Source organism: Aulonocara sp. 'chitande type north' Nkhata Bay, linkage group LG6, assembly GCF_057382095.1.
Source record: "Aulonocara sp. 'chitande type north' Nkhata Bay isolate Kocher_YH1m ecotype deep benthic linkage group LG6, A_spYH_male_GT1.1, whole genome shotgun sequence".
Taxonomy (NCBI): domain Eukaryota; kingdom Metazoa; phylum Chordata; class Actinopteri; order Cichliformes; family Cichlidae; genus Aulonocara; species Aulonocara sp. 'chitande type north' Nkhata Bay.
Genome location: NC_141349.1, coordinates 44,639,628 through 44,662,606, shown reverse-complemented (window position 1 = coordinate 44,662,606; position 22,979 = coordinate 44,639,628). Strand labels below are relative to the sequence as shown.

The following is a 22,979-nucleotide window of genomic DNA, read 5'->3' as shown; positions in this document are numbered from 1 at the left end:
ATTGTCTGTCTTGTCTTAATGTTGGTTTAAAATGGAGCACTGTAACAAAAAATAATTTCCCCCAGGAATCAATAAAGTATTCTGATTCTGATTCTGATTGTAGCCACAGCCGCCCTGGGGCGCACTGACAGAGGCGAGGCTGCTGGACACTGGCGCCACCGGGCCCTCTGACCACCACCAGTAGGCAACGGGTGAAGTGTCTTTCCCAAGGACACAACGACCGAGACTGTCGGAGCCGGGGCTCGAACCGGCAACCTTCCGATTACAAGACGAACTCCCAACTCTTGAGCCACGAAATTTCCGGGGAAAAAAAAGCAGAAATTTCACATCAGTGAACACAAGGAAAGCGGCGGGGCCAGACGGCATCACCGGCCGTCTGCTGCGCTGCTGTGCTGACCAGCTAGCAGGTGTGTTCACTTACATCTTCAACGAGTCCCTGGAGAAGTCTGTGGTCCCCACATGCTTCAAAAGATCCACCATCATCCCTGTGCCCAAGAACAGCAAACCCTCATCCCTGAACGATTACCGGCCAGTTGCACTGACCTCGGTAGTAATGAAGGTGTTTGAGAGGCTGCTGAAGAACATCATCTCCTCCTCCATCCCAGACACCACAGATCCGCTGCAGTTCGCCTACAGATCCAACAGATCCACAGAGGATGCCATCGCCCACGTCCTACACACCACTCTCAGCCACGTGGACAAGAAACAGGGTAACTATGTGCGAATGCTGTTTGTTGATTACAGTTCAGCGTTTAACACAATAGTGCCCTGCAGACTGTTCACAAAGCTCAGGGATCTGGGACTTAACAGCCGTCTGTGTGCATGGGTGTTGGACTTCCTCACTGGCAGAACTCAGGTGGTGAGGGTGGGCAGGTGCTTCTCCAACAGCATCACCATCAACACAGGAGCACCTCAGGGATGTGTCCTCTCGCCACTGCTCTACTCCCTCTACACTTCAGACTGTGTGGCCACCCACGGCTCCAACACCATTGTGAAGTTTGCTGACGACACAGTGGTGTTGGGTGCCATCTCCAACAACGATGAGGCGGCCTACATGGATGAAGTGAAGAATCTGGCATCGTGGTGCCAGGACAACCACCTCCAGCTGAACGTCGGCAAGACCAAGGAGCTGGTGGTGGACTTCAGAAGGGGTCAGCACAGAGACTACAAGCCCATCATCATCAATGGAGCTCCAGTGGAGAGGGTGCAGTCCTTCAAGTATCTTGGTGTCCACATCTCCTCAGACCTGACATGGGCTGCCCACATTCAGGTCCAGACCAAAAAGGCTAGGCAGCGCCTGTATCACCTACGACAACTGAGGAAGTTCAGGGTCTCTCCAAAGATCCTCAGGATTTTCTATACAGGCGCTGTGGAGAGCATCCTCACACAGAACATGACATCGTGGTTCGGGAACAGCTGTGTGAAGGACCAAAAAGCTCTCCAGAGAGTGATCCGTACAGCAGAACGCTGCTGCAGGATTGCTCTCCCCCCGCTTCAGGACACCTACACCAGGAGATGCTGGACTAGAGCAGATACTGAAGGACCCGTCCCATCCTGGCAACAAACTGTTCCAACTTCTGCAATCTGGTAGAAGGTTCCGCATCTTCCGGGCAAGGACAGAGAGACTCAAGAGGAGCTTCTATCCCCAAGCCATCCGTGCCCTAAACACACACACCCGCCCTCTCACATCATCTATAACTGACTGAGACAGGACTCTTCCAGACACTAAACCAAGGCACAATGTACATTTCAATTCCTTTAATTTTAAATATGTTTATATTGTCTATCCTGTAAAACAGTCAGATGTCTATTCATATTAATGTACAGAATTCACCTGCTTGCTGCCACTACTGCACATTCACCCAGTGTATATACTATATGTATGTGTATATATATAAATAATGTTTTTCCTCTACACCCCCCCCCCCCCCAGTTTTTTTGCACATGTCGAGGAGCGTGTCAGGCTACATTTCACTGTGTGTTATACTTGTATAACTATGCATGTGACAAATAAAGGACCTTGAACCTTGAACATCAGACTTCTAACGGAAAAATCCTGCATGCTGCTCTCAGTTAGAGTTCAAAGGTCACTGACACCACCATGTCAGGAAGCCCTCCAGCTGATCTGTGATGTTCACACACTTTGGATGACAGTGTTCTGTCACGTGTGTGTTCACGCCTAACGCCAGTGATGCGAGGACAAAAAGGGAGGCGTGTTTATCCTCCGTGTCTGCGGCGGCAACTCACCAGGAAGCACATGAAGTCGAGGGCGAGCACGGTGGGCACGCCGCCGAAGGGCAGCCCCTGCAGCACGGTGCTGCGGATGCGGGCCGAGTAACAGTAGTCTTTGTACTCGCCGTCGCCATCGGCCGAGCAGTTCTCCTGACCGCTGCACGCGTGGCTGCTGGTAATCGCCATGGTAACGATCAGGGCTCTGAGCATGCTCACTGCCACATCCTCGCAGAGAACCTGAGGGAGAAAAGAGAAGAGATGTGAAACGCTTGCTCTCATGAGGGAGGAGGAGCCACATGACCGCCTGAGATGAGACGGTTGACGGTTGACCGTCAGATCTAACAGCTGTTTTAACACACGGTAAACAAATCTGACCTCTGGTAAACTCGGTGGGATTTTATTCATTCAGCTTTCAGAGGACCGCCTCACGCCACCACCAGGGGACCGCCCTCTCCCCTTCCTCGGCACCCTCTGCACACAGACCTCCATCTTCAGAGGTTTTCGGGTCACTCTGTGGTGGTTGGATGAGTCAGAGTACCCGTGATGTCACGTGATGCAACGACTCAGACTGATCACAAGCTCAGTAATGTTGTGGGGGCGGAGCTGGAAACCCTTAGGGTGGTGTCAGAGAGGCGGATGTTGTCCAAGATAAGTACAATGGTGGACAACACCTCACCCCCACTCCGTGAGGTGCTGGCCAGTCACAGACATTACCCATAATGCACCTCTGAACGACACAGGAAGCCCTTCCTGCCTGTACGCCTCCACTCGATGCACAGCACACGGTGCAGCGGTTACAGCCTGTTTGATATTTCGTGTGTGTGATGTACTCGGACTTTTATAACGAGCTGTCTGTTATAATTTGTATTATTTACAGTAGTTTGGTTGTTACCGTGACCACAGAAGGTTAAAGTATCAGGAGCTCTCTGCAGGCCGACCTCATGATGGAGTCCTCCTCCGTCACTTCACCTGCACTGATCCTGGACCAGCTAATGGGATTTTAAGCTTTTATCCGTCGGGCCTCGTTTCCACACGTGCACAAACGTTTCTGTGAAAGGTTCACACGAGTCTCTGCTGATCACAGTTATGTCACTGAGCCAGCGACGGCCCGAGATCGGAAATCTGCTCTGTTACCGTGTCCCGATGAGATCAGCAGCAGTGGTTCAACGGGCTGAACACACACACACACACACACACACACACACACACACACACACACACACACACGTTTAAACTCATTAAAGCTTCAAACGGAGGAAGTGACACGGCTCGGTGTCCTCCTTCACACATTACAGCTGTTGGAGCAGAGTCAGACACTGGGAGCAAAAAACATTTCAGCCAGAAAAATCAAGAAGTGATGCTGCAGGTGACCGCAGGTGTGTGTCGCTCACACACACACACTCACACACACTCACTCGTATTTACTCATCATTACCTTCAGCACACTGACGAGAGAAGCTGGCAGAGCTCACTACATTTCCCAGCATGCCCCAGCAGCGTCACAGCTTAGCCTACTGATCCCGTTGCTATGGTTACCTTGACTGCAGTCCTGGCCTAGATTTTACGGCTCAATGAGGGCGCTGTCGCTGATGATGTCACAGTTACATCACAGAGCTGGGAAACAAAGGCGGGCCAGCGTGATTTCACTGCTGACCTGGAAACGGTCTGCTGTGAGGGGCGGGACGAGTCACATCCAATCAGAGGCCCCATTACAAACAGCGAGCTCCAGCAGAGACGCGTCGAGGTCCTCGGACAGGACTGAAACTCGTTTCATCCGGTACCCCTCACTCAGACCCAGGCCAGGGCTGACCCAGGGGCGGGGTGTCGACAATAAAAGCTCTTCCTGTCAGGTGACCTGGGTCAGAGGAAGCCGGGTCTGACCGGGCGACCTCAGACACGCTCAGGTCAAAGTGAAGTAAAAGCAGACGAGTCTAAATGAGCGTTAGTGCCACTGAACCGGGAATCTGAACGTGCTTCACGCACACATGAGAGCACCTGATGAGTCAGAGCAGCTTTCCCCCTCAGCGGCTCCTGATGCTCCCGAACAGGATGTAACAGGAAGTCCTCAGAAAAGACAAACAGGAGGAACTCTGAGTCGACTTTCCAGGAGAAAGACTTAAAATCGAGTCCCCGCCCTAAAAGTGCACCTCTGAGAACATTTTCATGACAATTCATCCAGAAGGTTCTGAAATAAACTGAACCAATCACACGGCATCTTTTCCAGAGCTTTCCAACTTCCTGTCCACCGCGCCTGACGTTTACAACCCCAAAGACGGGCGTAGAACAACAACACGTTAAAGGCAGTAAAACGCTCCACACTGCTGCGCTCCCAGCCTGAGTAACGCACGCCGCTTCAGTCCGAAGAGCTGAGCACGCACGGATGTGTCTGCAGCGTGATCAGCTGTGATTGGCTGTGAATGTGTTTTTAGTGCACACTCTGCTTCCAGGACGAGTTTCCGAGTTTTCCCTGAGACCCTCCGCTCCGGCTTGGATCAGATCCAGAACCTGCAGTGACATCTGCAGCCTGCAGGAGGCGCTGGCTCTGCTGCTGCTCTGAGCGCGTGCGGTGACGGTCTGATCTGGAAAATTCCTCCGGTGCAGCGTCACTCAGAGACCCCCCTCCCTCCCTCCCTCCTCTCTGTTGCCATGGTGATGCAGCAGCAGCATGACTCATCTGAAGCCTCCATCAGAGCTGCAGTGCAGAAGACATCCACCCAAAAACACCACCTCTGCCTCCACCCGCCGGGGTAAAACAGCTCCTGCATCAGACCTGATTACAGCCAATCCTGTGGGTCTGTCCCCCCACCATCCTCCTCCAGCTGTGTGTGTGTGTGTGTGGGGGGGTCGACTCTGGTCTCTCACACACACACACACGTTGGTTTTCTATCCTCACAGGTGCGCTGTCACGTTCTGTCTCCTGTTTAGTTTCAGTCTGACGGCGTCCTCGCGCTCACATTTCACCCTCAGGTGCACCAGGCGTGCTCTGATGCTTTTTTTACAGAGCTACAAAAACAAGGAGAGCACGAATATTATGGGCTGCATCATAGCTTCAATAACACAAAGGAATTCTGTGTCATTGAAGCTGTGATGGTCCACTCGTGTGAGCTCAGGCTGACGATGATGAAGGATGTGCGGCAGGTTTGGAGGTGCAGACACACACTGACCTCCAGCATCAGCTTCACACACACTCTGAGAGAGCGTTCCTGTTCATGTTATTCTGTCCACCCTCATTTCCCCTCACAGAGCCACAGGAGCAGACATGTAGCTGCAGACGTCTCCACGATGGAGAAAGGAAAGAAACATCTCACCTTCAGGTGACACGCTCAGGTGATAACGATATAAATCACAAAAATTTAACATTTTCTGTAAATTCCTGGAGTCGAGTGTTTTAACGATGCATGAAACGATACATTTTTAGACATAAGTTGTAACGGCGCCGTTTCTTTGTGAGTATTTATCACACGGCGTGCTGCGGGGAAAAGCCTGTTCTAACGTTTGAGTCTAAGGGTTATTTTAGAGCACCTGGCGGCTCTTTTTTACTTCTCATCCGTAAACACTCTGCATCTTTCATGTGATTCGGTTTATTTTGAAAAGTCTCAACAGGATCTTGAGCTTTATTGTGAAAGGTTTATGTGGAAAATAAACAAGCGGACACGCGATGGTCTTATCATCGTTGTTGCTAACGACGACGCATAAAAACAGGCGCTTGTGCGTCCGTAGTGTTTATATTAAATCTAAGAGAAAGAACTTTAAGAAATGAATAATAACTACAGGGACATCAGAACATGAAAAATATTACCGCAAACAGTTTATTTTGCGACACCACGAAACAAACGATAGATGTTTTTATATCGTTACATCGAAACGCCCTACAGTCTCTCAGGTTTATTCTTTATTTCTGTGTGAACCTGCCCGCTCCACCTGCCCGTCACTGTGCTCCCACTCATTGACAATATAGGATACTTCTATTCTATTCTAAAGAGGACCCGACCTCTGAGGAGGCGCTGCAGTTTTAACAGCGACGGTACGATTTTCACCTGCAGACAGGTGTGTGATGACGTCAGCGAGCAGACATTCCCGTGAGGCGCCGCAGAGTTGGAGCCACACGTTACCGAAGCACACGGCGGTCTGGTTCTCCAAAGGCGCCTCAGACTGGCGGGCAGCTCTGGTTTTACCCGGATCACAGTAACAGGTCCGAGTGGGTCACGGCCTCTGTCTTTAAACAGGAAGTCAGGCCTGGACAGGAAATATCAGTCAGCTGATTTTTGACCACGTCCTTTCTTCAAACTGTCCACAGGCAGGAAGTGACACGTTTTCCCTGACGTGATGCTTACCATTCATGAATTATTCCCTCTCATTCCAGTGTGCTTAGGCATAATCCTGCTTCTCTCCAACTCAACAACATCCACCCGACCATCCCGCCGGGCCGTAAAACAGCCGCCACGTCCTGGCGAGGCCCACAGACGGCCGTGAGTATCCCACAGACTGCACAACATTGTGATGTCACCCGCTAGCTTGTAGACTTGTGGCAGCCATGATCCCCGCCCACCCCATCCAATTAAAATCAGAATTAAATGGAAGCCATATTATTGGTCAGATGATGTCATTAACATACTCCGGCAGCTACAGCCACCTGTGTCACCATCCACCTGTCAGGCAGAGGCCCCGCCCCTGACAGAGCAAGCTTTAACATCATTTAAACAGCTTGAGTATCAGGATGTAAACGTGTTTATTTTAACATGGAGTCTATGAGGACGAACTCACTGCTGCCTCTGCTGGACGTCAGAGGAACTGCAGGTCACTGAGAGCTTCCTGCAGCTGAGACTTCAGAGGAACGCCCTGTGACCCCCACCTCACGGCCTGTGACTCGTCTATCAGGGCGAGATCAGAACTCGCCGGCGTCTGCGGCCCTCAGATAACAGCTGAGCACGTGCGTGGTTCAGATTAAGCTCCTATGGTTCAGAGGCTGACAGGAAGTGTTGCGCTCTCAGAGATCCTGCACTGGTGTCGTCTGTCGGGAGGTCGTCCACGCAGCAAAACAAGCGGCCCCACTGATCATGTGACGGCGTCTGGAAGCAGATGTTTTTCTGGGCAAATGATAAAAGTGAGCACGGTGAACCTGGAGGTATCAGGCTGCCGCAGAGCCCTCGGACCCCTGCGTGACATCACGGCGAGGCCCATCGGACCTGTCGACAACATCAACGGCCACCAGCAGAGCGCCCGACCTGGGAACCAATCAGCTGCAAGCTGAGCGCACAGCAGCCCGTGACACCTGTGTGCTCCTCCCCTGTTCTGCCTGACCCTTCACAATAAGAGCAGGTGAAAAAAAAAAAACATGCAGCAGAGCAGACAGGTGATGTTTCCACGGTAACCTGCTAACAGCCTGTGAAGTGTGACCTTCACTTTCTGCACACGTACGCCAAAACATTAAACACAGTTTCTGAGGACGCCTGAATGCCTCACAGCTGCAACTGAGCAACAAACACCTCCTCCTCCTGCTCCTCCTCTGGCCTCCTCCTGCTCCTCCAAAGTTTGTGGAGTCTGAACGCTGCAGCATCGTCTCCATTAGGGACGCGCCTACTTGTCGCTGTCACTGCTCGGTCCCAGACTCACTGGTCATTTAATCTCATCGGTAACATTTTAATCGATCCCCAAAGACGGTAAATTATTGTCGTAGATGCTACGCAGCCATCTGCCACCAGGTGGCGCATCATTGTTGAGAAACGCCATAAATCTGTAATCTAGTCCTGATTAGAACGAGATCGCAGGTACAAGTGGTGGAAATGAGCTTTCTTTGAACAAAGGACGAGCTCCTCCTTAGCGATAGGCCGAGGAGTCCTTATGGAGGTGCTCGGAGCAGAGCCGCTGCTCCTCCACATCGGAAGGAGACGGCTAAGGCTGCCGCCTCCTGGGTGAGGGGTCCTGACTGGGCTGGAGGAGGCGACAGGGAGGTCCGGGCTCACTGCTGACTTCAGACCAGCAGGAGGAAATAACTGGATGATTTATTGTTTAGTTATTTTAGCGCGCATCATTCATAAGTCAGCATTCATCAGTCTAACGTGTGATGTTGGTAACACAGCATCGTTACTGCAGGATGTGATTAAAATGCCTTTTTGATCTTTTAAGTTAACCTTTCTCAGATTGAACGTCGTATCTGAGTGTTTCTGAGTTTCAGACTCGTCGTTAGTCTAGTTTATGTTCCTCCCCTGACCTCCGTGCCTCAGCAGGAGGACTGTGGAGGGGTCCACGTTGTCAGCTCGCCAAGACCCGGCTGCTCCAGTCTGATGAACCACAAACACACGTGTTTCTGGAACTTTGGTTTCACCGCCACTTGTTCCTGAGCTGCTCAAACGCGCATGTTTCCTGAAACCTCACCAACTCCCCATCACTCTCCTCGGGAAGAAACAAGGAGAGGGGTTTATTCTTCCGGTCAGTCTGAAGAACACCTGGAACATCTGCACGGCCAACACTGAAGGCTGAAGTATTACCACATCAACACTGCAGTAACACTCAGGTCTGAAGGTTCAGACCAAACTGGGGGTTTTATTATTTGTGTTTGACTGTGAGGAGCAGGAGGAGCAGGAGGAGGTGCTCTCAGCACTTCATCAAACCTCTGCAGGCTGTGTTCAAGCTCCTCTCTGCTTTCATAAAATGGGAGAAAATTCTGGAAGAGATGCCCCCGCAGCTTCCTCATCGAGCGGCCCATCATCCTCCTCCCGATCAGCACAAAGAGCCGGGCCTGCCCGATCGTCCGGAGGCTGATCGATTACCACATTTATTGATTGGTGGATATCGGGCCGTTGGCAGCAGCTCCTCCGGCGGACTGCGGCTCTCTGACCTCGTTTGTCTCCGGTTTGCGGCCCGGATGGAGCGGCGGGCCAGGTGCACCTGCAGTCCGGCCTCAGAGCCCCGCAGCTCCCGGACACAAAGCCCGAAACCAGGCTCTGAGCTCTGCCAGGGCCCCACCGGGACCGACGCCTGGCGTCCTCTGCGCACACGTTATATAACCACCTCCACCTCCTCCTCCACCAGCACCACCCACCCCACCCCCAGACACCGAGCCGGATGGATGCTGTCCGGGCAGCAGCGGCCTGCGCGAGCCGCCCAGCACATCAAACAAAGCCGCCTCATGATCAATTATCCCGATTAGAACAAAGCCGGTACCTGCAGCTCGGCCTCCTCCTCCTGCTCCTCCTCTCCGCTCCTCTCAGGGTAGATTTCTCCGCAGGAAGCAGCACAGCCGTTAAATCCTCACAGATCCGCCGCTCCGGCCCTCCGCCGAGCCTTCATCCCGCAAACAGCTCAAAGCAGCCGAAGGAGCGGCTCCTCTCGCCGGGTCACAGCCACAGTCCCACCGCAGCAGCGCGCCTCTCCGCTGGCCTCACGGTCCGCTGACAGCCGCTGCTGCTCCGCCGGCTGTCGGTGCTAAAATGGAGGCGGTCTGTCCGGGAATAGAAACGGGAGGAGGAGGAGGAGGAGGAGGGGCGGCGCTTCCACTCGGCGCCGACAGAGGGCGACAACACCCGCCCTTCAAAATAAGAGCGCTCGCTGCTTTTATTTTTCAGACTTTTCTCTGGTTTCACTCACAGATAAAGACGAGAAACAAAACCTCAGCACAGCAAATATTACATTTATGAGACAGTGCAAGCAGATGTGTGAAGGAAAGAGAAACACCGACTCACAGCAGACCTCAGACCAGGGGCGACTCTAGGATCAGAGCTTTGGGGGTGCTGAGCACCCAGAGAGCTGCCCAGCCAGGCAAGATAAACCCGTCTCTGTCAGTCCCTGCATCCTTAAATGTTGTCCCGAGTTCCCTCTGACTGTCTCCTTGGTGCATTTAAGCCCCTGTTCCTCCCTGTCCTCATCGTCTGTTGTCTTCATCTCCGTTATCAGTCATCATAATTTTACCCTCTCAGTGCAAGTCTGCAAATTTCTTTGTTAAATCATAAGATTCTTAAATTCATCAAGTCTCTCTGTGCCTGGGTCCTCGTCACAAAACATGACATCACTGTTTTGTGCATTTTAACACAATTTAATCCCACATGTGTGAAAGAAAAGCAAAACACCTTTTTGAAAAGTCTGTAACAAAACCATCAAATCTAATCAAGGTTATTTAAATGCTGCAAAAGAAGAATGGATTGGAATAAAATAAATACATATCCTGACCTTAATTACTGGGAGAATAATGAATGATGCTCACAGTGAGTAAGAAGTAAACTGAGAGCATTTTTTGGACAGAGATTCACTTTTAAAGTGTGTGTGTAATATAATACAGACACATAAAAAACACTCCCAAAACAGAATAAATTATTACAAAATATTAATAAAAACTATAAAAATGGAGGCAACTTTGCCTGTGGTAGAATGAATAAAATGTATGAAAAAATCTTTACTGCAGATAATAATTTAATAATAATAATTTTGTGTTGTAAGATTTATGACTTTCATGCTTTGGTGCTTGGGAGAGCTTGACCTTTTCTCAGGTGGTCCACACTGTAACAAGTGTGAGAAACAGTGATAAGTGTGTGTGTGCTTTTGGAAAACATTTAAAGCTGCTGTACAGAATCTTTGAAACAAGCTTAAAACGTTTTTAGAAACAGAGCATCTGCTTCTCTTTACAGCTCCTCACTCCACCAGGGCTGTTTGGCTCTTTCTGATAGTGAGCACATGTGATGCACGTACTGCGGCAGTCATACAGACAACTGGACGGTCCAAAGGTTGGCTGACCTGTTACTGGCTGAGGTTTCAGTAGAGTTGTGGCTGAACCACATACAAATATATCATTAATTTTAATCTCCCCGATCAATGATAATGTTATGTTGGGATGTTGTTAAAGAGGGTCAAAGTGTTTCAGCCCAGTTTGTTTAGCAGACTCTGTACAGCAGCTTTAATACAGGGAGACACAACTTCCAGACTGTGAGTAAAATCAGGTTTTTTCTCTTTGTCAGTTTAACAGTTTCTGCCTGTCACTGCTGTCTGTTTGCTTACCTGGTTCTTCCTGACCTCGTACTTTCTCCTCACGTTCCCTCTTTGGACTGACAATCATACACAAATAGATTCAATTAGATAAAAAATTACATTAATATGAAAAAATTCTATTAAGATCACTAATAAAAAAAGTCCTCTCTCAGTGTACTTTCAGCCAAAAGGCAAATAACCAAACCACGTGTACATCTGATAAAGGACATAAACATTGAAACACTGATCCAACATGATTCTTGATTTTACATTTTTACCTGATGTGGCTCCTTTTTTTGAAAAAAATTCCTCATATCCATTATGAACCTGACTGTCTCTGTACACACACACACACACACACACACACACACACACACACACACACACACACCAGGTGTTCTAAGGTTAATGGGCATTCAGTCAGTTAGCTAGTTAGTATTTCTAACAGGACAGTGGTAACAACAGCAGGCTAGATTTTAAACAGGCTGTATACATTTCAATGGGAGCAACGTGACGGTGAAATGTGGCTGATTTTACAACAGAGCAGGACGGATTGTAGGGCAGCAAACATCGTCAGGAAACACGTTTCCAACACTGCAGGTTACCTGGTGTAATGTTTTTCAGGTAAACAGAAACATGTTCTGACTCCTACCAACTATATAAAGAGTAACTGAAGGTTAAATGCAGCTAATATGTCCTGTTTTAAGGCAGGCGCTTCCACCTCCGCTCCGCTGCGTCTCAGCCACCATCGCTCTGGCAGCACAAGAGCCAGAGCAGGGGAGAGCTGGAACAAACCACTTTGGGAGGGGGGGGGGTTATCTATACTTTTGTTGTTAAAATGTTCCATCTCAAGTACGTACTGTATGTTTTTATATTTTTAGTAGTGTGTCACACAAACAGCAAATATTGTCAAAAAAGGAAGAAATCTTTGGGGGTGCTGTGATTCATTTTGAAAATGGGCTAAAATCGCCCCTGCCTCAGACATATTTGTCACCATAAACATGAAATGGATAAAATCAAATCTTTATCTATTCGAACAATCATTAGTTAAGGATTAAATCTAAATAACAGTAAATTCTAGGAGATCTTCACATTTGACAGCAGAAGCATCCTGTACGACGCAGAGAGTCCTGGCGTCCTTCTCTTTATGCACCCCAGTATCTCCAGGGTCAAACTGACACTAGAAGGTGTCTGTATGAGTAACACTGAGCACTGCTGATTTTCTAGAAATCAGAATCAGAAAGACTTTATTTATCTCCAAGGGACACTTAAGGAAATAGCTAAAAATGCTAGAAACATTACAGTGTTGTTGTTTTTTTTGTTTGTTTGTTTGAAAATCTTTGAACTTCACATATTCCTGATATTTACAAGTTTATTTTTCAGGATTTCAAAAGAGACTTGAAGCTTGTCCCGCTTCTACCTCCTTTTTGATTTACTGCATTCCCGTCTAAGACCTTAGTGATGTGTTTGATGCAGGGTGACTGTTCAGGTCTGGGCTTCTTTAGTTTATACGGCGCAATGGCGTCCATAACTGAGGAGCAAGTATTGAACATGATGGTAAGGTCTTCAGTACTGAGATAATGTGTGTGTGTGCTGGGGGGACAAGTTATGGTCAGATTATAAACTTGAACACCGGATGACAACCGCAGGTCGAATGTACGGCCCAGTCTGTGAGATTATAGTCTTCCTTAAATATTGCTCCTGTGCCAGCCGCTCAAACAGGTATCAGCTTTGATCAGGGCTGGACTGGGGCAAAAAATCGTCCCGGGCATTTTGACTAGAGACCGGCCCACCAGGTATTATAGGAAAAACCATGAAGCCTTTGAATGAAAACAAACGCTGTTGTCACAGGCAGGGCCGTGCAGAGAGGTTTAAAGGGGCGGGTGCTCAAAGTTAAAAAGGGGCACATCGAACCAGGCTGAATAACAACAACACACATTCCTCAAGAATCTAATATGGGATCGCATCATAATATATCACTGCTGTGAGGCGAAGCAAACGGAGCCTGATGGGTACAATGTTGCTGTTGAGGGGCTTCTGCTGCTCCTGCTGCTGATAGTGCTGGAGGGCTGTGCTGATCTGAGACTGTAGACATTAAAAAGTCCACAGGAGAGATGGGAGCTGATTAAACAAGTGTCATGAGATAATAACAAAATGCAAAGATTGGTGACAGCGCTTGGAACCATAAGGCAACAAAAACTGTGAGAAATAATTTAGGCTCTGCCTGTGAATCACTCTTTGCTTCTCTTCTTCCTTCCTTCCATCATTTCATATATCACTCTCCACTTGCTGTCTATCTGAGAACAAGGCACAACTTGCTATTGCAATAAACTATAATCTAATTATCCACACCTAACAACTCTTGCACTTAATCTATAATAAAATGATGACAGAAAAATGTTATAGCCCTGCCTTTAGTAGCCTCACACAGCTCCTGCTGTTTCCTCCTCATGTCCTTACCAGCCATGTCTGGACAATGTTATATCATGAGTAAATCCATCTAAATAAAACACACACATGCACACACACACAGTGACATTTTAGACCTTCTTCAGAATACTGTATATACTATGGGCATCATGGTGCTGATCCAGAATCCTTACATATTTATTACTAGAGCTACAATAATAAAGCAATGAGGAGGGGGAAGTAATAAATATGAAATAATGTCATTATGATGATTCCATGTGTTTCACTATCCACTCTGTGCAGGGCAAAGCTTATTACATGTTTAAACTGTAGAGATACAATCATTTTACTGCTGTAAAATCCACATTTTGTCTTATTTAAAATATAAATCTAATATAATCTGCTTCTTAATGTATGTTCTTTAAAATACAGCGTGTGTGTTTAATATATTATAATTATAATAATGCATAATTATGTGGACATGCATATTAGATCGTTTTTTAGTGAAATATAATCCCTCCAGAAAGGCAGGAAAAGCCCGGAAACTTACTTTCAAACTAAATATGTTCCCTAAAACGGTGACAGAGCTACAGACCCATGACAGCCTTACACAGGTAGCCAGCAGCTGTGACCAGCACTACTTGTGCAGTTAATAAAAGGACAGGTAATGTTTGTCGCGCTGTTGCACACACAGCACGCTCGTTTGTTTCAGTTCGTCAGTTGCAACAAGACAACTTACCAACGTGTACGTAATAAAGTCAAAGTCAAAGTCAACTTTATTTGTCGATTCTGCCACATGTACAGGACATACAGAGAATAGAAATTGCGTTACTCTCAATCCCTAGATAAATAGCAAATGAACATTTAAATATATTTAAATATAAAAGTGATTAAAAATGCAAGTAAAATAATTAAAAAGTAAAAATTTAAATAAATACAATTTTACATAGAACAAGAAAGCTATATAATATACAATATAATGGGTAAGTGACATTGAGTGTAAACCAGGCAGAGTAGTGCAAATAGGCAAATAGTGCAAATGGAGATTTAGTAGTGTACGGTAAGAGATAGTGTAACACAAAGTCTTATGAGGTAATGGCAGTCCAATGCTCCACAAAGTGACTGGTAACTGGTGCAGGCCAGTGAGTGAGTCAGAGAGTGTGTGTGTTTGTGTGTGTGTGACAGAGTTCAGTGAGACCGTGGAGGAGAGAGGGGAGAGGGGGCAGAATCGGGAGGGAGTTAAGCTTCCTGACAGCCTGATGGATGAAGCTGTCCTTCAGCCTGCTGGTCCTGGCCTGGAGACTCCGCAGTCTCCTCCCCGACGGCAGCAGCTTGAAGAAGCTTTGCAATAAGCTGATACTCCTGTGTGCTACACACTACAGTGTGCGCTGTACACCTACTTACTGGTTGTGTCGCATCAGTCTGTGTCTCTGAGTTAACTCGTGTTTCTCTGCAGCTCCGGACCGCAAAATATGCGCGTGCTCTTTGTGAGCTCGTTCCCGGCTCGTAACCAGCGCGTTCTGCCGTCAAGGGCGATCATTGGTTAAATGTGATCATGTGACTGATGCAAGCCAGATCCTTTTATTTAGCAAAACTGTGATTAATAGTTAAATATTATTGTTGAGGGGCACAGACAGGACTCCGCTTTTTTAAAAAGTTGCCTCAACAAACGGGCACTTTGGGCACCCATCAGGAAAGGGGCGGGTGCTCAAGCCCCCCCTGCACGTGCCTGGTCACAGTGATGTACGCTGTCTTGTTGGTATATGTATCAGTCTAATAAACTTAGACCTACACCATCCTGCCTATTCTGGTATTCTAAACAGTACCTGAAAGTAGACTGTTGGTCGAGTTAACCTGAACTATCTACAACACATGGTGAAAACCTGAAATTAAGACAGAGAAGACTAGAGGTGAGACATGATCATTACTGATTACTGATGACAGATTTAGATATATTTTCATGAACCATTCATTTTCCACATCAATAAACAGCATGGCAGGGCAAAATATTCTTTCTAACATCTAACACTTTTTGATGGCATTTTACACACAGCACTGGTACAGTATCTAGAAAATGTGAGAAAATACTGGCATCATATACAGTACTTAGCTACTTCTGAAGAAATTATGATGGGACCCTCAAAAAAATTACCATGTACAATGTATGATTTCTATACATTTTACATCAGATGAAAACGTTTGTTGTAAGATTCTGATTATTATTTATTAAAAGCGAGAAATTTTAAATGGAAAATAAGAAAGAAAAGTATGTCTTTGTGCCCCCCTCTCCCTGTTAATGCCCTACCTGCCCCCCTGGTTAAACTTTGCTAGACCCGCCCCTGCACAGTTACCAGCTGTCAGCTACTTAGAAAAGGATCCTGGTGTTATTTGCCTCTCAGAAACAGTTCATAACTTCAACTCATCCATGTCACCTAAAAGGTAAACCTGTTTCTCCATCACCTGTTCAGCTCTGATGGTTCAGTAAGGACATCTCCTGCTTTCATCTTCATGTTTCCCTCTCACCACATATCCAAACCGACATCATGACCAGCAGCTTTACAGCTGTGGCTCCAGCAAACATCAGCTGATACTAGAAATTAATATTAAATAAATTCTAACAACAGCTGATCAAGCTTAAACGTGCTGCTGTTGTTTAGCGCGACATCCGCTGGTTTCCTCTTTCTGGCGCAAAGTGAGCGATAAACAAACAAGAGAGAAAAGCCGATCAGCTGATCACTGATCAGTTTCATGATTGAAGTAGAAATGGGAGAGGGAGGGGGAGAATGAGAGAAGAAGAGGCAGCTGTGCAGCATAAAGACAGAATAAATCCAGCTTTGTGTCTTTTTCATTGTAGCTGAAGTCCGGGACAAACTGTGTTTCTTTTCACACCAAACGCGTAATATTTTCTCTGAATACGAGACGATTCCGTTTTTTACGGGACGGTTGGAAACTCTACTAACTAACCTTATGAATAAAATAAGATAAAACAAGTTCAACATCATTAACATCATAGCACCCGCCCAGCAGTATAGAAACTCCATCATGCTAGCTAGTACGCAGTACGAGTTATTTTAACTGACTGTAAAAAGTCAGCATAACTAAAATAAACTAAACTTGGTTTATATCTGACCCAGAGAGACTGCAGGTCATAACTTCTTACCTGAAGTTCGGTTCACCGCCTCGGGTCTCTGCTCCTCCTGCCTTTCCGTCATCCACCTGCCAGCGTGTTGCACCTGCTGCTTCCACCACTTGCTAATGTTACTGAATCTGTGGAAGCTCCGCAATAGCCAAACAACTGAATTATTTTTACACATCTCCCAGCATCTGGCCAATCCACCACCTTTCAGTGTTTATACCATTACGGGAAAAAACGAAAAAAAAAAAAAAAAAGACAAAACCCATCGGCCCATAAAAACAGAAAATCACCATCGGCCCACCAGTCCAGCTATGGCTTTGATGTACCAACAAAGAAACGGTGTGCTGGACAATGGAGATGCTCACCAGTGTTCAGCCAGGTCACCAACAGGAAATCCCAATTTGGACGGACATAAAGACACTTATGATGAAAGTTGGCTCTTGTGATCAGCGCCAGCTCGACTGACAGGGGCTTGTGATGTGATTTGGATTTCCACAGCAGAAGGTGAAGATTTCCACATCACTGTGTTTCACTGTAGGCTGGCGAGGGTCAGTTTCCCCAGCTTTAAGGTACCTGTTTGAGAATTATGCCAGGGAGTCAAGTACTTCTGATTTAAAGCTGTCATGATACTCTGTGTGTGGACCCGACAGTAATCCATACAGAGAAAACCCAACAATCATATGACCCCCTATGAGCAGCACTTTGGCGACAGTGGGAAGGAAAAACTCCCTTTTAACAGGAAGAAGCCTGCAGCAGAACCAGGCTCAGGGAGGGGCGGGGCCATCTGCTGTGATTGGTTGGGGAGAAAATAAAACTTTAATCAGAATTACACATACTGGGTCACAGATCCAGTACCGTGACAGAGGGGATTAAAGTACCAGAGGGCAACATTGCAGACATAGAGGACAGCCACAAGAACCTGGGAATCCCACAGGCAAAGGGGAACCATGAAGAGGTCGCTAGGAAAGCTGCAACCACCAAGTACCTGCAGAGGGTCAGGCAAGTCCTGAGGAGTCAGCTGAACAGGAAGAACAAGATCTGGTGATCAGGCACCCTGCTGGGATAATCAGCTGACCAAAGGAGAAGATAGAAGCCACTGACATCATAACCAGGAAACTCCTTTCACCCGAGGTCCAGCACCCTGAGACTGCACGCTAAGTGGATAGAAGTTGGGCGGAGACGGATGCAGTGCATCAGGAAGATGACCACAACTGACAGTTTAGCAAACAAATGATGAAGGGCTCAAGTGCAGAACCCAGGCAACACAGCGAGACACCGTAATCAGTTCAAGAATCTTTATTCAGTCAGGAGATATCTACACCCGACCGAAAACGAGTAACTCGAAATAAAACAGAGAAATAAACGCTCCTTGGGCACAAAGGCGGAGCTTAACTAAACACAAGGATCCAGTTACTAGGGAGAGAGACTGTAACTGTTGTGTTCTTTAGGTCAGCCTTCAGCATAGGACTGCAGTGTGCTGATCTCCACATGCATCTGTAAGAATAACAGTAATAAAAGGATTGTGTAAAACATGGAAACATCTCAGCGTGATCTCTACCAGGACCAAAACAATCGCAGAGACCGGCGCTGTCTCAACACAGCACAGATCTAAGTAAAAGACAATCTCAATAAATGAGTCTTAAATGGTAAATGGCCTGCATTTGTATAGAGATTGACAGACCACGTGACTTTCGCGCATTGCATGCCGGGAACTCGTGGCAAAACAATCCAAGTACCGCATCAAATGCAAGCATTTGCAGCACCGCAAAACGTTCATTCTTCGGTTCCAATAAATTCTTGCTTTTTCTTTGCCCCCCAAAAAGGTATGTACAAAACGAAGGAGAACAATGCCGGTCCGTACAAAGACAGACTTGATGAAAAGTCAAAGAAAAGATACGAGGAAAAAATCAAAGGAGTGAAAGGGTCAGACCCTCACGAGCACACAGAGGGACAAAAGACGTTAGCGTGCTGCCCAACTTTCACCACACTCATATTTATAATTACACGGTTCTTGGAGTGAGTGCATGCACTCATGAAGTTTAGTAACTTCAGGTCACTGCAACAAGCCCAGGTACAGTTTACTGACGGATGGGTGCAGGACCTTGAAATGCACGTGTAGAACGGTCAAGTTGAACTACAAACACCACCAAGTGTGGTTCAATTTCTTACTCTTAAACCCCCCAAATTACTATCCAAAATATACAGAATGCTTTCTAAAACAGATGAATCAATATCACTTCCTATTGCAAAATGGGAAGCGGATTTATCAGTTAACTTAGACCTAAACTTCTGGTCTCAGATTTGCTTAAAAACCTTTCATCTAATTAGAAATCCCAGTCTTCAATTAATTCAATACAAAATATTACATAGAGTGCACTGTACAGGTCATCGGATGTTCAAGATGGGCTTTACGTCTACCAACAACTGCTCACACTGCCAAACCAATTCACCGGACAATTACATCCACGCTCTTTGGTTCTGTCCACCAGTTCAGAAGTTTTGGCGCGAGATATGTGAAGTAGAGATGGCACGATACCACTTTTTTATGTCCGATACCGATACCGATATCATAAATTTGGATATCTGCCGATACCGATATGAATCCGATATAGTGTTTTTTAATCAACAAAACTGTTTTTTAAAATATCTTGCTGCATTTTGTATAAGTTCATACTCAAGTTTAAAACAACAACTACACTAAAGCTATTCTGTTATACCTGTATACAAAAAAAATATTTCATAGTTCAGCAATACTGATCAATCTAATAAACTTAGACCTACACCATCCTCCCTATTCTGGTATTTTAAAGAGTACTTAGCATAAATATTAAGCAACCTAACTAATAGGGTTCCAACTCCCAGCAACAACAAAAATAAATAAATAAAAAATAGGGAACCACCCCTCACGCTCCACCTCATGATGCTTAATCGACGTAATCAACCTTAATTTGATGCAGTGTGAAAAAAAATGCACAGAAATCAATTATTTTTCAAGAAATATTAAATAGATTCAACATCTTTCTTCAACAAAATTGCAGACTGCACAGATGGTACCTTCCCAAAGGAAAATGTACTATAGCTTACTAGGGTATATATATTAGACTTAATAGTCACTATATACAGTAATGGACTTCTATTCATTTTACATCAAATTAAAACTTTGGGTGTCAGATAATTATTTATTAAAAGCTCGACATTTTAAATGAGAATAAGAAAGAAAAGTATGTCTTTGTGCCCCCTTTTCCCTGTTAATGCCCTATCGGCCCCCCTGGCTAAACTTTGCTAGATCCGCCCCTGCACAGTTACCAGCCGTCAGCTACGTAGAAAAAGATCCTGGTGTAGAAAGTAATATTAAATAAATTGTAACAACAGCTTATCAAGCTTAAACGTGCTGCTGTTGTTCAGCCGCTGGTTTCCTCTTTCTGGCGCAAAGTGGACCAAAAACAAACAAGAGAGACTCACGACAGAAAAGCCGATCAGCTGATCATTAGCAGTTTCACGATTGAAGTAGCAGCCGGAGAGCGAGAGGCAGTCGCTCCATATATCGTTTGTTAAGCTTAACGCAGGAATGCTTTACAAACATTCAGAGATGGACTTACACACTTGCTTTACTTCTCTCTGGGATAACTTTGTCGGAGATGAAATGCCAGATTGCTAGCGAAGCTCCAAATGCTATCCAGACCACCGACAGGTCCCGCATGCCACAGCTGCTCTATCACGTGATGCATACTGCTCCGACGTTCTGAGGCGAGTTACGGCGTGTTGCAAGTTTTGTGAGGTGCTTTCGTGATATTTAATGGATCGGATTACATTTTTTATTTTTCTCCGATATCCGATCCAGTAATTTAGGTCAGTATCGGACCGATACCGATACGTAATATCGGATCGGTCCATCTCTAATGTGAAGACTTATCGAAGTGTCTGAAATGTAACATTCCAACTTTCCCCTTAGTGTGTTTGTTGGGCAGCTTAGATAATGTCACTTCAGAAAAGAATATCGCCCATATGGTTTTCACTGCCCTATGCATAGCCAAGAAAACTGTCCTCATGAACTGGAAAAATAAAAATAATCTTAATTCTAACCAATATAGAAATTATCTATTAGATTACATTAGTCTTGATACAGCCTCTGCCACCACATCAGATCAATTGCTCTGGGCTCCTTTGATCAGCTCCATCACCTAGTGGGGGTGGGGGGTCATAGTTTGGTCCCGCCTTCACTGTTGTGATTGGTGTGGGGGTAGGGACAGGCTTAGGGCGTCGGGGGGTTCCCCGGAGGCATCTTCCTTGGGGGGCTCAACCCGGGTCATGTCCGGTTAGGGGCTCTGTTGGCTCTCCGGTGACTGTTTCCTCGCGGCTGCGTGCAGCGGGGCTAGGGGAGGGTCTGTGCTGACGGACGTGGGTTACTGACCTGGTAGCCTGGCTGCCCCTGGGTGGGTCCAGGATGGGCGTGAGGTTCTGGGGGCGCTCCGTCTCTGGGCTGGGACCTGGACCGGGCCTCGGGGGCTCGGGTCCTGGTTGGTGTGTTGCCGGGGTTGTGGGCGAGTGGGTGCATGGGGGCCCAGCCCTGGAGCAGGGTGCCGCCGGTGCGTCGAGCCACCTGGGGGGCTCTTCAACTGGTGGGGGAGATTGTCACATCTTGCAGGAGCTTTCCTCTCCTCAGGAGCTCCCTCTGCAGGAGGGGGAGATACAGGAGAGGTGGAGGAAGATCTCAGCCTGGGTGTTTATTGTCTTATGTAGTCTGGAAGATGGTGGGGTGGGTGCAGTTTTCTCTGTGGTGGGGTTGGGTGGACTGTCCCGGGCTCTGTGGGGCCGGGTGGCGCTGCTGCACTGGGCCCGGTCTGGATGGGCCTGGGCCCCCTTTCCCTGGCGGGTCGCGGAGTATGGGGGTGCCTACTGGGGTCAGCGGGGGAGCTGGCCCCAGGGAGGGGTCACTTGCCCCTCCCTTCCTTCCCTCCCCATCTCCAGCTGCCTCCCTCTTCCCGCTCCACCACAACCACCCACACATGCAGGGCCTTGGAGTAGGGGTATGTCACCAGGGTGCAGAGGAGGCTACCCCCCCCCCCCCCCCCCCGTCCCCTTCTGGCTGCCTCTGCCTCAATTTTATCCCACAACTTAGACATTCACATTACTCACACTCTCATTACACATACATATAGGATCTTGGGGGTGGGCACGATACACGGCGTCCAAAGTACCATCAGGGTGTACACCCCACCCCTGGCATCGTTGCCCACCTCTCAATTTTAAATACACGTAGACATTGAGGGCTAGCAGGAGGGACTATGCGCTTACCTGCTGCTCTCTGGCAGGTAGCTCCATGCCCTCCTGGGTTTTAAATGCACCTTAGAACACACATGCATCAACACTACAATGAGCGGGTGGAGGGAGGTTCGGAGTCTTCTCTCACCCCCGTTCTCTGCGACCTGCTGGAGCAGGGGGGGCTAGGAGGAGGAGTTGGCCGTCCGACTGCGGTCTGGAGTGTGGAGCCTTCCTGCTGCTGCGGAGTCGGGGCGGTCTGCCTCCCCCCACCGCAGGGAAAAGGGAAACACCACCTGGGTCTGGGTGCAGTTCCCCCCTCCAGGGGCGGGGGCACCTAGACCCGGTTTGTAGAGTACGCTTGGGGAGTGTGATCGTGTGTACAGTGTCTCTTTATGTCTGTCTCCACGTTGGTTGAGTGTGGAGTAAGTGCATATGAGAGCATGAGGGTGGGAATGGATGTTTGTATCTGTGTGTGCCTGTATGTCTGTGTCTATATGTCAGGTTGGGTGTCAGGCGCCACCTCTCTGGGGACATCTCAGGCCCTCCAAGGTTTGGAGGCCTATCTCCCCCTACCACCACTTCCCCTGCCAGTGGCGGACCCCCTCAGACATCGGTGCGTTGGTGGTTCTTTGTGTCCGGGGATGGGCGTCCAGGTACACACCGGCTCACTCCTTGGCGGCCGCTTATCGGGGCCTGGAGCCTGGGGCTCGCTCGGGCCACTTCGGAGGTGGGGTGCCCCCGGCCTCTCGGCCTGGGGCTCGGTCACTCAGGCACGGCTGGCGGCCGTAGCTGTGAAACTGGACAGGAGTTCTTGATTCTATGGAGATTAACAGTAATCCAGAAATTTACAAATTTGTCCTGGGTCATTGTGTAAATGTTGTCCCTGGGACAAAGTGTAAATGTTGTCCCAGGGACATCGTGTAAATGTTGTCCCTGGGACATCGTGTAAATGTTGTCCCAGGGACAAAGTGTAAATGTTGTC

General features: G+C 47.7%; 1 protein-coding gene across 4 annotated transcripts in view; it reads right to left on the bottom strand.

Annotated features, from left to right (window-relative positions):
* The window catches only part of LOC147328691 (mechanosensitive cation channel TMEM63B-like), a 29,511-nt gene extending 19,823 nt beyond the window's left edge, over positions 1–9,688 (bottom strand). For 2 of the 4 annotated variants that reach the window (XM_086297237.1, XM_086297238.1), the window contains exons 1-2: positions 9,397–9,686; positions 2,248–2,469 (exon numbers count right to left, since the gene is read on the bottom strand). In XM_086297237.1, the coding sequence (XP_086153363.1) occupies positions 2,248–2,442 (195 nt within the window). In that variant the 5' untranslated portion in view covers positions 2,443–2,469; positions 9,397–9,686. Of the gene's footprint in view, positions 1–2,247; positions 2,470–9,396 lie in introns of all 4 variants that reach the window. The other 2 variants (XM_086297240.1, XM_086297239.1) reach the window with 2 other exon arrangements.
* Between the last annotated feature and the right edge of the window lie 13,291 nt (positions 9,689–22,979).